At 43.8% G+C, this 14,368-nt stretch overlaps 1 protein-coding gene across 5 annotated transcripts in view; it reads left to right on the forward strand.

Annotated features, from left to right (window-relative positions):
- LOC121575593 (proto-oncogene tyrosine-protein kinase Src-like) overlaps window positions 1–14,368 on the forward strand; it is a 46,513-nt gene that overhangs the window by 20,353 nt on the left and 11,792 nt on the right. For all 5 annotated transcript variants that reach the window (XM_041888780.2, XM_041888785.2, XM_041888781.2 and 2 more), the window contains 5 exons: window positions 2,407–2,556; window positions 3,034–3,189; window positions 4,460–4,639; window positions 7,107–7,183; window positions 7,424–7,577. In XM_041888780.2, the coding sequence (XP_041744714.1) occupies window positions 2,407–2,556; window positions 3,034–3,189; window positions 4,460–4,639; window positions 7,107–7,183; window positions 7,424–7,577 (717 nt within the window). The remainder of the gene's footprint in view (window positions 1–2,406; window positions 2,557–3,033; window positions 3,190–4,459; window positions 4,640–7,106; window positions 7,184–7,423; window positions 7,578–14,368) is intronic.

The raw sequence follows: 14,368 nt of genomic DNA on the forward strand, positions 1-14,368 counted from the left end.
TGTTGTCCACCCAATCAAAGGATCAGAGAATGAATCTAGTACTGAAAGCATAAGCTACAGCTAGCTAGCACTACAGTGCGTAAAATGTGGTGAGTAGTTGACTCAAAGATCGAGAGAGACAATAGTTAAACAGTTTGAACAAATTAATTTATTCAAAAATGACTTTCACTTACTTAGCTAGCGAATGCAGCTAGCTAGTTTAGCTTACTCAGACAGAGAGGGATGCTATGTTAGCTAGCTGGCTATGGCTATCCACCACTGGAACTCTTCCAAGTCAAGGTAAGCTTTTGGTTGTATTAATTTATTGCCAACGGGGCCCACCTGTGTAACTGCGTGCTGCTGACTGTACACTGTACTGCATGATTGTAGCCGGTTTACTAACGCGTTTGTTCTAGTAGCTATGTTGACTATGACGTTAATACGGTGACAACGATGTAGGCTGTATGTAGCGGTTAGCGGTTATGATAAGAAGGTTTGGCTTGGAAAGGTTTTTTCACCTGGTCACAGAAAGCTGATGTGTTGTGAACTGAAGTCCATAAGCAAAGGGAAAAGGTGAGAGGAGGAGAGCACGTAGATGCGAGAAGGAATTATACAACGATCAAAGGGATCATGCTGTTTGTATGTGGCTGCAAACAGAACGAAACGGGGATAAACATACCTGAATTTGTCCAATAGAAACTCTTGTTTGCAACTGTTGGACTAATGATTACATCCTAGATCAGCTAGATGCAGGCAAGAGTGTGCAAGGCGGTATTGAATGTGTCAATGTCTGTCACCTTGATTAATCAAATTTCTTTCAACCTGTGCACCTACATTGTAAACTTTAATTCATAGGCTAGGTTGTAGCAACCTGATGATGCGTATAGGGACATTTTTAGTATCATGCAGTAGCCTAAACCTATCAATGTTACATTGAGCTGGGTGAAAATCATTATACATTTATGGCAATTTAGCTTGCTAGCTTGATGTTGCTAGCTAATTTGTCCTGGGATATAAACATTGGGATGTTATTTTACCTGAAATGCACAAGGTCCTCTACTCCGACAGTTAATCCACAGATAAAAGGGTAAACCGAGTTCGTTTCTAGTAATCTCTCCTCCTTCAGTCTTCTTCTTCTTTGGACTTCATATGGCGGTTGGCAACCAACTTTAAGGTGCATTACCACCACAAACTGGACTGGAGTGTGGACCTCAGTTCATATTTCAATCACCCACATGGGTATATGCTCCTAAAAACCAAGGAGGAGATGGGAGAGGTGGGACTTGCAGCGCGTCAAACGTCACAAATAGAACCAAGTTCTATTTTAGTGCGAGCATTGTGGGTGCAATGATTGAATAACGTATGTGTACATTTATTTTGCAACACGAGCGGTGTGGTCAGCATGTAACAGGCGGGCCACAAACAGGCAAATAACGGCACAGTACAACAGTGGTGTGTAGAACGGCATCTTGGAATACACAACTTGTTGGTCCTAGTCACGAATGGGCTGTTGCAGCAGACGACCACACCGGGTTCCACTCCTATCAGCTAAAAACAAAAAGAAGAAGCTCCAGTGGGCACGCGATCACCAACACTGGACAATTGAGCAGTGGAAAAACATTGCCTAGCCGCCGAGTCCCGGTTCCTGTTGCATCATTCTGATGGCAGAGTAAGGATATGGCGTAAGCAGCATGAGTCCATGGCCCCATCCTGCCTGGTGTCAACGGTACAGGCTGGTGGCGATGGTGTGGGGAATGTTTTCCTGGCACACGTTAGGTCCCTTGATACCAATTGAGCAACGTTTCCATGCCCCAAAGAATTCAGGCTATTCTGGAGGCAAAGGGCGGTCCGACCCGGTAATAGATGGGTGTAACTAATAAACTGGCCACTGAGTGTATATGTCACTGTTAAAGTTGACAGTTCTGTAAGTGGCTTTGGATAAAAGTGTCTGATAATGACTATATTATTATTTTATATTATATCATGCAAGTGTCTCACAATTTAAGTGTATGGGAGGTGAGTAATCAGAATTTGCTCTTCTCATACACCTGCCAGTGATTGATATTCACCATGGATTCTATAGGTAGTGATACAGCTGTAAGTACTGACTGTATTTTAGGGATTTATAAAGGCGTAGGGAGTAGAGTTGCACAGTTGCATGTTGTTAGAAATAACTATAGAGCACAGTGCTATTTAGGCTTACACTCTGTACTGGTTGTAGTGTACAAGTTGTTTTCAGCATCAGCCGTTCCAAATTCTGGAGATATTTTTGTTGTATTATTGTTTCTTATGTAGTCATGGCTGTTCAATCAATTTCCCTGCGGTGACAATAATGTTTGAATTAACTTAAATTGAATTTGTTTTGACCCATCTCTCGCCCCCCACACACAATATCTAATTATTTTATAATTCTATTTTTATGCACAGGAGCCTATTGCCTGTCCGTCTTGGACTATGACAACACTAAAGGTCTCAACGTCAAACACTACAAGATACGCAAGCTAGACAGCGGCGGTTTCTATATCACCTCACGCACCCAGTTCAGCAGTCTGCAGCAGCTGGTCTTCCACTATCGCAGTAAGTAACGCATAATAATCACATTTGTATTGCCTTTTACATGCTAGTAGCTGCTTACAAAAAATCCTATTACACAGCGAGTAACACCAAACTTGAAGGGAATGTTTTTGTATTTATTTGTCCATGTACTGAAATATGCATGTAGGTCAAGGGCATGGTGGGGGCAATTGTCGTTCTGTTTTCCAACTAGTGTAAAGTGAATAGTACATCTATGTATATTGAATATATACTTTTTCTTACATGGTATGCAGTGTCTTTGTCAAGCATATTGATCATATGTCAAAGTGAAACAGAATAGAGGCTACACAGACATTGCTCAATAACTCAATAAGAATATCAAACAGATTGGCACATCTGACGATTGTCAGAAATGTAATCCTATCTCGCAGAAAACACGGATAACTGCCTAATGTGGATAGTGCTAATAAGGGTGGACAGTGCTAAATGTCTCTTCCTGTCTTTTCTACCTAACCCCAGAGCATGCAGACGGGCTGTGCCGCTGTCTGACGGAGGTGTGTCCCGTGCTGAAGCCTCAGACCCAGGGCCTGGCCCGCGACGCCTGGGAGATCCCACGGGAGTCCCTCCACCTCGACCTCAAACTGGGCCAGGGCTGTTTTGGAGAGGTCTGGATGGGTAAGACGCACACACACACATTTTGCTCTTTGAAATAGATTACAAATAAATACTTTTCATTACAGCCCGACCGATATTATCGGTTGACCGATATTAGCCTTTTACGGATGTATTTGTATCGGCATTTAATCCACTGAAAATTATCAATTTTATAAAATGCGGAGAACACGCTTGAAAAAACAAACATTCTAAGCCTATCTTGCCTTGGCGTGCTACAGCAAGGCTGGACACTTTAAAAAAGCCGATTTATGCTTGAACCGGCTATGCGGTCCGGAGACTCCGTACGGATGGTGTGACGCAATTGCGGAACCTCTGGAGGCTTGTCTTTGTAACAATGCGGAGGGCTTCGTGTAGCTCCGCATTAACATAATTGGTTGACGGTGGGTGGTGGGCAGTACGTCCTGTATAAACACAAACTCACTTCCTGACAACTTCCTTCACATCAGCTCTGCTCTGCGAAGCGCAAGAAGTATGAATGCCCTGACTTCTGCAGAGGCCACATCGCAGTAAATGCTGCACGGCCAATGCAGACGCCGGAATGACCTTAAATCAACTAAATGGCCATGTTACCAATACATTGAAATACATTGTGTCCCATTGTGTCGTATGACATTGTTTTCCAGCTGGCTAGCATGAGGCAGCTCAGTCTTCAGAGACACATTTTTTTGCTGGAATCAGTGCAGTTTATTACATTTACATTCTATTCATTTAGCAGACGCTCTTATCCAGAGTGACTTACAGTTAGTGAGTGCGTACATTTTTCATACGTTTATCCTCCTTTTACTTCACTAGAGTAACACACAGTTTTTCCATCAAAAAAATATTGTCTTTCTGGTGCTCCTAAATTCTATGTGGTTCTGATATTGTTCTTTCATCAAATTTAAAAAAAAATCTGCTTTCTGAGTACCTTTTGTAGGGCTGTTTCGGCCACAATCCATCCCAATGTTTATTTATTTATTATTCCAGCTATAATAAACAAAATATCAGCAGATATATCGGTTATCTGTGAATATTTTCATTCTAAAAACCGAATCGTATCGGATCCAAACATCCCATATCGGTCGGGCTGTACTTTTCATTCCAATTTCATGTATTTCACCTATAACTTCATATAAGGACTGTGTGGTTGCTTGTGGCAGAAACGTGAGCCTGTACCATGGGTTGTCTGCGTCGCCGAGAGAAATAATGTACTCCTTTAGCTACGAAAGCATTGGGAAACCCACCTCTGGTTGGCTAGGTTCTCTGACCAATGGCTTTTGTGTTTCCACAGGGAAGTGGAACGGTACAACACGGGTGGCTATCAAGACCCTGAAGACAGGCACCATGTCCCCAGAGGCCTTCCTCCAGGAGGCGCAGGTCATGAAGAAGCTGAGACACGAGAAACTGGTGCAGCTCTACGCCGTGGTGTCTGAGGAACCCATCTACATCGTCACTGAGTACATGACCCAAGGTAACTCCAAAAGGTTTTGGGACACTGTAAAGTCCATAGAGAATAATAGCACCTCCTCCCAGCTGCCCACTACACTGAGGCTAGGAAACACTATCAGCACCGATAAATCTACAATAATCGAGAATTTCAACAAGCATTTTGCTACGGCTGGCCATGCTTTCCACCTGGCTACCACTACCCCGGCCACCAGCTCTGCACCCTCCGCTGCAACTTGCCCATGCCCCACCCCGCTTCTCCTTCACACAAATTCAGACAGCTGATGTTCTGAAAGAGCTGCAAAATCTGGACCCCTACGAATCATCTGGGCTAGACAATCTGGACCCTTTCTTTCTAAAACTAGCCGCCGAAATTGTCGCAACCCCTATTACTAGCCTGTTCAACCTCTCTTTCGTAATGTCTGAGATCGCCAGAGATTGGAAAGCTGCCGCGGTCATCCCCCTCTTCAAAGGGGGTGACGCTCTAGATCCAAATTGTTACAGACCTATATCCATCCTGCCCTGCCTTTCGAAAGTTTTTGAAAGCCAAGTTAACAAACAGATCACCGACCATTTCGAATCCCACCGTACCTTCTCCGCTATGCAATCCGGTTTCCGAGCTGGTCATGGGTGCACCTCAGCCACGCTCAAGGTCCTAAACGATATTATAACTGCGATCGATAATAGACAGTACTGTGCAGCCATCTTCATCGATCTGGCCAAGGCTTTCGACTCTGTCAACCACTGCATTCTTATTGGCAGACTAAATAGCCTTGGTTTCTCAAATGACTGCCTCGCCTGGTTCACCAACTACTTCTCAGATAGAGTTCAATGTGTCAAATCGGAGGGCCTGTTGTCTGGACCTATGGCAGTCTCTATGGGGGTGCCACAGGGTTCAATTCTTGGGCCGACTCTTTTCTCAGTGTTTATCAATGATGTCGCTCTTGCTGCTGGTGACTCTCAGATCCACCTCTATACAGACGACACCATTTTGTATACATCTGGCCCTTCATTGGACACTGTGTTAACAAACCTCCAAACGAGCTTCAATGCCATACAACACTCCTTCAGTAGCCTCCAACTGCTCTTAAACACTAGTAAAACTAAATGCATGCTCTTCAATCGAACGCTGCTGGCACCCGCCCACTCGACTAGAATCACTACTCTCGACGGGTCTGACCTAGAGTATGTGGACAACTACAAATACCTAGGTGTCTGGTTAGACTGTAAACTCTCCTTCCAGACTCACATTAAGCATCTCCAATCGAAAGTTAAATCTAGAATCGGCTTCCTATTTCGCAACAAAGCCTCCTTCACTCATGCTGCCAAACATGCCCTCGTAAAACTGACTATCCTACCGATCCTTGACTTCGGCGATGTCATTTACAAAATAGCCTCCAACACTCTACTCAGCAAATTGGATGTAGTCTATCACAGTGCCATCTGTTTTGTCACCAAAGCCCCATATACTACCCACCACTGTGACCTGTACGCTCTTGTTGGCTGGTCCTCACTACATATTCGTCGCCAAACCCACTGGCTCCAGGCTATCTATAAATCACTGCTAGGCAAATCCCCGCCTTATCTTAGCTCATTGGTCACCATAGCAACACCCACCCGTAGTATGCGCTCCAGCAGGTATATCTCACTGGTCATCCCCAAAGCCAACACCTCCTTTGGCCGCCATTCCGTCCAGTTCTCTGCTGCCAATGACTGGAACGAATTGCAAAAATCTCTGAAGCTGGAGACTCTTATCTCCCTCACTAACTTTAAGCATCAGTTGTCAGAGCACCTTACCGATCACTGCACCTGTACACAGCCCATCTGAAATTAGCCCACCCAACTACCTCATCCCCATATTGTTATTTATTTTGCTCATTTACACCCCAGTATCTCTATTTGCACGTCATCTCTTGCACATCTATCATTCCAGTGTTAATACTAATTGTAATTATTTTGCACTATGGCCTATTTATTGCCTTACCTCCATAACTTGCTACATTTGCACACACTGTATATATATTTTCCCTATATGTAACTCTGTGTTGTTGTTTTTATCGCACTGCTTTGCTTTATCTTGGCCAGGTCGCAGTTGAGAACTTGTTCTCAACTGGCTTACCTGGTTAAATAAAGGTTAAATAAAAAATAAAAAACTGTAGACCACACACATCATCATTATTATCAGTATGGCTGTCCATCGTTGCTTCCGGGGATGGGTTGTAGAACAGATGTGGCTACCACTATTGTTACAAACACACACACACGCAACACATGATCATGTAAGTAGTGCACGTAATCATAATCATCACTCACTTAGTACATGAGACACACAAACACACACCTCTTCATCATCATCATCATCATCACTGACTACAATGGACTATGGTTCAAGCTGGCATTTGCATGTGCATGCTCACACACATCTTGTTCTTGTGTTCCCTCTCTCCTGCCTTCTCTCTCTCAGTATGCTGATAATGCTGTCGCTCCCACAGGTAGCCTGTTGGACTTCCTCAAAGGTGACACGGGCAAGCTGCTACGTCTACCCCAGCTAGTGGATATGGCATCTCAGGTGGGACATTCAGTGCAATGTTGATTATACCTTTCATGTAATTATATTATTTAAGTCAATTAAAGTTATTTTGGAATCTTCTTTCCCTCCCCCCCCCCTCCTTTCTTCACCTTATCCCCTGATTTTCCCTCTTTCTGCTGTATCCATTCTTCCTCTCACTTTTTCTCTTTGTCCCTCTATCCATTCTCATCCTCTAACTCTCTCTCTCTCTCTCTCATTTCATCTCATCTCCTCTCCCAGATTGCAGCAGGTATGGCATACGTAGAGAGGATGAACTACGTCCACAGAGACCTCAGGGCTGCCAACATTCTCGTAGGAGACAACCTGGTGTGTAAAGTGGCCGACTTTGGCCTGGCCCGTCTCATAGAGGACAACGAGTACACTGCCAGACAGGGTAAGGCTTCAGTCCAGGAGCAAATCTGTAGTTGTGTGTCCTAAACCTGGTTTTGGAGGACCCCTGTTTAACCTGGTTTTCCTTCCAACTGGTCTCTGTGTATAAAGTGGCCAACTTTGGCCTGCCCCTCCTCATAGAGGATAATGTTTACACTGCCAGAAAGGGTAAGGCTCTGGTCCGGGTCCAATATCTCTAGGTAAGTGAACTGTCATTGTGATGCCAGGACAACCTCTCCCTCAACATCAGCAAAACAAAGGAGTTGATTGTTGCAGAGACAACACGCATCAACGGGACTGCAGTAGAGAGACAGCAGTTTTAAGTTCCTCTGCGTCCACATCACTGATGACTTGACATGGATCAACACAACCACTCTTGTCAAGAGGGCACAACAGTGCCTCTACTTCCTCAAGCGGCTGAAATAATTCGGCATGCCACCCACGGCTACTCTCCAAATACTACCGCTGCATCATCGAGAGTGTCCTGACCGCTTGCATCACGGCCTGGTACAGAAATTGCTCCGTCCATGACTACAAGGTCCTCCAGCGGGTGGTGAAGATGGCCCAGTACATCACTGGGGCCGTGCTCCCACCCATCCAGGACATCTACTTGAAACGGTGCCTGAGGAGGCCTACAGCATCATCAAGGACCCCACACACCCCAGCCATGAGCTGTTCACTCCCTTACCATTGGGCAGACGGGCTCAGATACCAACAGGCTCAGAGACAGTTTCTATCTACAAGCCATCAGACTGCTTGTAGCGGCTTTCGAATAGCCGTTGGAAAAGCAGTTGCAAGATTGAGACGCACATCCAAAATCCAAATAGAAAACCCAAGAATTCAAATGAAACCGATGACTTGACATTTTATATGTGTTTGTAGAATCCAAAATGATAAGTGCAAGGTAAACAAACGTTCCAATATTCCAGGTAAACTAAAAAGATCAAGTTAAAACGTATGTGGTTCAAATGTATGCCAACTCGGTATCCCAAACATTTCCCATCCCGGGTAGGCCTTACTTCCTGTCTCTTATACCAGTATGTGGCTATCTGGGAAGGCTACCTGTACCACCCACTAATTGAGGCTAGAGGGTGAAATTGACCTATTTCTAATTCAAATCATAGGACCATAATAACAGACCACATAACCACATAAGACTGCTGAACAATTAATCAAATGGCCACCCGGACTATTTGCATTGACCCCCCACGCTATTATCTATGCATAGTCACTTTACCCCTACCTATATGTACAAATTACCTTGACTAACCTGTACCCCCGCACATTGACTTGGTACCGGTACCCCCTGTATATAGTCTCATTATTGTTATTTTATTGTTACTTTTTTAAATTAGTTTATTTAGTCAATTCTAGTTTCTTAAAACTGCATTGTTGGTTAAGGGCTTGTAAGTAAGCATTTCACGGTAAGGTCTACACCTGTTGTATTCAGCGCATGTGACAAATACGATTAGATTTGTATAAACAAATATTTGCATAACCAAGGAAATATGAAAACTGGCTCCAACCCTACGACCCCTAATTGCTAACTGCAAAGCAATTACCATAAACATAAATGGAGACTAAGTACCATATTATAAAAATGTCTTTATACATTCTTTCTTTTGAATGTCCATACTTAATTTTCTTTTGAAGAGTGTGTGCGGGTATCAGTGATAGTCAGTGTAGGCGTTGAGTAACTCAGGAGGCACGTCCGCTTCAAACAGTGTTACACGCAGTCTTTACTCGTACATTTTCATCAAATTATTACTGCCTTATTACTACTACATTACTGCTTCCTGCAGCGAACAGAGCTTGCTGATGGGCCTCTCCAGCTCACTGGTCTTTGTCTTTACTGCGTACCAGACCTCTGGAGTCTGCCATAGTGTCAATGATTCACCCCATTAGCCATGAGTTGCGTGGTGCTGTAGCATCCACAATGAGCACCACTTCTCCACTGGTGAAACTCTGCTTTATGCTGTTCTACTTCGGACGCTCCTGCATCATTGGCAGATACTCACGTCCATCTTTTCTAGAAGAGGTCTGCAAGGTAATGTGCTTGTTTCCATCTCCTTCGAGCATACAAGCCATCCTTCTTGAACATACCTGGCTGCAGGATTGGCTTTTCTTTTAATTGAATGAGGTGATTTGGTGTTAGGGTTTCCAAGTCACTTGGGTCATCCGAGAATTAAGTGATTGGGCGGTCATTAAGAATTACCTCCACCTCACGCAGAGCTGTTTGCAGGGTTTCGTCCTCAAGGGTTTGCTGCCTCATGATTGATTTGAAGAATTCTCTTTACCTGCCGGGTAAGCCGTTTCCACACACCGCCATGGTGAGCACCATGAGGAGGGTTGGATCTCCACTTTATTCCAGCCTGCAACAGGGCCTTCTGAATTTGGTTTAGCTCCTTCAGAACTTCTCTTAGCTCACGGTTAGAGCTGACAACATTTGTTCCGTTGTCTGACCTGATCTCTTTCACTTGTCCTCTACTATAAGTGAAATTGTGAGAACCTGGTCCTTTAATCCACCTTCTGGATTTCAGGAACGCTTCAGCTCGCAGGCCATGAGCTGCATCGTCCACAGGGATGAGCTTTGAGCTGATGTACTTCCATTGTGATGGCTTTGACAGGTCTCTGATGGAGGAGACCCTGTTAGCCACAAAGGTCTGGAACCTTTTAGTACCGTTTGAGATGTACTTTAGGACTGTCGTGCTGTCGGACCAGTTGAAACTGTAGCATCCTGTCCATACGAACTGGTATGGTGTTCTGCTTTAATGGCGCCACTCTTGCTTTCCCCATCACAAATGCAGAGTTTATGTAATTCTTGTCATTTGTCAGATGAAGATAAGTAACCATTCCATATCCAGCTCCACTAGCATCGCATAAATTACAGTATGTAACTGAGTGGTATTTACCTTACCAGTCCTTTTGGTATGAAACATCTGTCCACATAACATTTTTCCAACTGATTCAGTTCAGCCAGCCATCTTTGACACTGCTGGGCAATCACGTCTGGAACATCTGTATCCCATCCACACTTGGTCTTACACAAATCCTGGAGAATCCATTTTGCAGGAAGTATGACTGGTGATAGGAAGCCCATGGGATCATACACAGCTGACAACTGAGAGAATGTCACTTCTTGTGGTTGGCCGATTCTTGACCACCATGCTGAAGTTGAATGTGTCAAGTTGAATGTTCCATTGAGCTCCAAGCGCTCTTTCAATAGAGAGATGTTCCCTATCCAGGTCCAGTGTCTTAACTTCTTTGGCCTTGTCCTCTTCAGGGATCAGAGTAAGGACACAGCGACAGTTGCTAATCAATTTGGTCAGCTTGAATCCTCCCTTGGAGCACACTTCTTTGAGATCTCTGTATGAGGATATGGCTTGACCCACTGTGTAGACAGATTGTAAGCAATCATCCACGTAAAAGTTTTCCTTGATGGTACTGGTAGCTTCTGGTGGGTATTCCTCTTGATTGTCGTTGGCGGTCTTTCTCAGAGCAAATGTAGCACAGCTCTGGCATCACAATGAATTATTTAGGCTATATTATTACCCTAATATTTAAATAATTTCAAGGCCATAGCCTACAAAGAAATAAATTGTGAAGCATTTGCAAGTGTGACACACTAGGCTCCCAGGGACATTAAGCGCTCAGCATTAAAACAACATTTCATTGTATTAAATCATTACAGTCTATAAATTGTGCATATAGGCTGTTCTTTGAAACGAAAAATGCCATATTAGGCTCAGTCTACAGTGCCTTTGAATAAACTTTTAGAAACACGAGTTTGGCCAGAGTATTTGGCTTCAGGTTCATGCATTGGTGCCTGGAAAGCAGGCCAGCAGCAGAGAATATCCTCTCCGCGCTTGCAGAGCCACTGGGGATGCTAAACACCCTTTGGGCCACTCTTTCCAGGCTGGGCAGGGATGCGGAGTTGTTTTTTAAATGTTTCTATAGGTAGGCCTAAAGGTTTTTAGGCAAAATAACCCTATCAAAACGTAAAGCTCCTTGAAATAGGTAATATGTTAGTCCTATTGGGCCAAAATCAATGATAGTCTATTGTATAGAACTAAAATGTTATAAACTTTTTTTTAACCGTATGACGCTACCAACACACGTGGGATCATTCTACAGTGGTCCCTGCAGCTTACGCTCAAACCGGTGTGATTAGAACGCTTATTTAGAACGTCTAGTTTCGATTGAAGCAGCAGTCAGCGTTTTGAGCTGGCAACAGTTTTTTTCACAGAAACATTTTACACAAACACAGTCCTTACAACATTATGTTCTGAATGTGAGCAGTTTATTTTTGGATGTTAAGACATTCACAGAAGTGGCGACAGCTTAACACAATCATCCAAACCGGAAAATGTAGGCTACATTAGTGCTAACTGATGAAAGTGACTCATATTTAGCTAACAGTAATAGAAATTAGCTAATAGAAATTAGCTTCACGGGTGAGCTCACCATTGATCTAAATAATTGAGTAAAACACTTTCTAAAAATCGAAAGTAATCCGACGATGGGTAGGTTGTGCGTGCCGCCATGTTTTTTTTTTGGGTCAACCAAAGATAAGAAGAGGAGACAAGATGGGTTTGATACCTTTGCAGTATGCATGTTGAAGGGGGCGTGTCGTCTACCATCATTCACTTCCCTTCATTCACTTCCGGAAGTTTACTCGAAAGATGAGTGAACCATCCCTCACCTCATTTTTTAAAATAACATCTTTGTTCCGACAGACATTTACGTGACACCCAGAATGCATTGTATAATGTCATCAAACATGACGCCACACATAGCTGGCAAATAGCTTAGCATTAACTCATCATAATCAGTACAACCTTCAAAAAAGTATTTTACACACGTCATATTACAATCTATGCAAGAATCGGAGTGCATGATTTGTCACCAGTACTTGAAAACGTGAATAAAACTGTAAATACATTATGCTCCATACATACATACGGTATGCTACAGTAGAAACGACAACACGATATACAGAAAATAAGGCACTTACTTTGATTTGAACGCACACATGTCCAAAGTTATTCTTTGTAAGGAAAACAACAATGAAGGCAATGCAAGGGCCAGGCAGAAAATGTGCCAAGGGGGGGAAAGTTTGTGCAAGACTGCGCAAATGTCTGCATACTTGGTCTGGGGAAACACTGGGGAGGTGCTTAGGCTCTTATCGAAGAGAGAAGTTTGTCCGGTTCGGTAAAGCCTCAAACATAAATTGTCCGCAACATTGAAATGGGCTACTTCTATGTGAATTAATGAGGAGGCGGAACACACCTCAATTCAAACTAGATAGAAAATAATTTCAAATTGACAAGTTGAAATATAGCCTATAGATCATTTGTAGGCAGCGTGTATCTTGGTTTGAGGGCAGCGCGGGTTAACTGTCCTGTTGCGTAACAATCACAGTTTGGAACAGTGAGTGCATTCAGATTTTTTGTTTAGAAATACTTTGCCTCAATGACACACTTAGCTAGCAACCCACCTCATTCCTTTCTGTTAGCATGTGCACGTAGTACACCATCATGCTTTCGAGATATGCATCTTTTCAGATTCCACAATGACTATTCCGTTGTGGACACTACATCACCGCACTCCCGCTCTTGCCTTGATTTTGCACCTGTGTGTTTTATCAGTTTCGTTATGAAAATATTTAACGAACTCCATGACAGTAGCTAAAGCAAGGGGCTATAGCAGCATACAAGTAGCCTACAGATGCATGCTGGACCGGGCATGCCCTGAGCTGGTGAAGTGAGCGGGACTGGAGCAAAATTGGAGCGGGCGAGAAGGTTGACGCTCCAGCGTTTTCGGAAACTCGCTCCACGCTCCAGTCAATTTGGGCACGCTCCTCGCTCTGCTCCAGCTCCGCTCCGCTCACGTACTCTGATTGAGGCCAATCAGTAGCTCAACATTGGCATTGATTTTGTTCAACTCAACATCCCTAAGATACGGCCACCGTCTGAGGTTGTCTCGCGAGGGAATATTGTTTTTGGTGACATGGATACTTGGTTGTGCGTAGATGTCTGGCAACTGAAGGAAAGTGTTACTCTTGAGACCAGCCACTTCTAACCCGGTGACCTTGAGACTGGAGACATGCTTTTCCTGGCCCATTGTCTTCTGGAGGATCTCAATTTTCTTACCTTTAGCATTTAGCTGAGACATCACTTCCTTAGTGCAAAATGTAGCTGTCCTCCCAGGGTCAAGGAAAGCATATGTTTGCACAGTTTTGCTCCTTTTCAGAAGTTTGACCTGAAGTGGTACAATGGCGAGAGGACACTTTGCTACTGGCCCCAGTATGACTGCTGATGTTTAAGGAGACCATTGCACTTGTCACTAGTGCCTTTTCAGTGGCTTCTGTAGGAGCCTCCTCCTCAGCCAGCTGGATATTTTATTTTTTCAAAGTGCAACAAACTTTGGTGCTTTTGACACTGTTGACAGGTCATGTGCTTCTGACAGTTCTTGCTCATACTGGATGTCCCCTTGTGAGACATCCAAAGTAGAGGCTTTTGTTTTTGAGAAATTCAACTGTTTTGGCCTAATGTTTCAACTTCTGACAGAATTCCAATGCATGATCACGGTCACAGAAAATGCAGAGTTTCTTTAAAGGCACCTGATTTGTTGTTGTCTGGCTTTCTGTCTGTGCTGAAGTTTGATTTCACAGCTTTTTCAGTTACTGCTGCAACTGTGGTGGCAAAACTGCGCCCCCTGTTGGATGGTTTAGCCCTTTGCATTGAGTCTGTGGACTTAAACTTGGAACCTGACCTTTGAACTGTGGTGTCTTGA

Source organism: Coregonus clupeaformis, chromosome 10 (assembly GCF_020615455.1).
Source record: "Coregonus clupeaformis isolate EN_2021a chromosome 10, ASM2061545v1, whole genome shotgun sequence".
NCBI classification, from domain to species: Eukaryota; Metazoa; Chordata; class Actinopteri; order Salmoniformes; family Salmonidae; genus Coregonus; species Coregonus clupeaformis.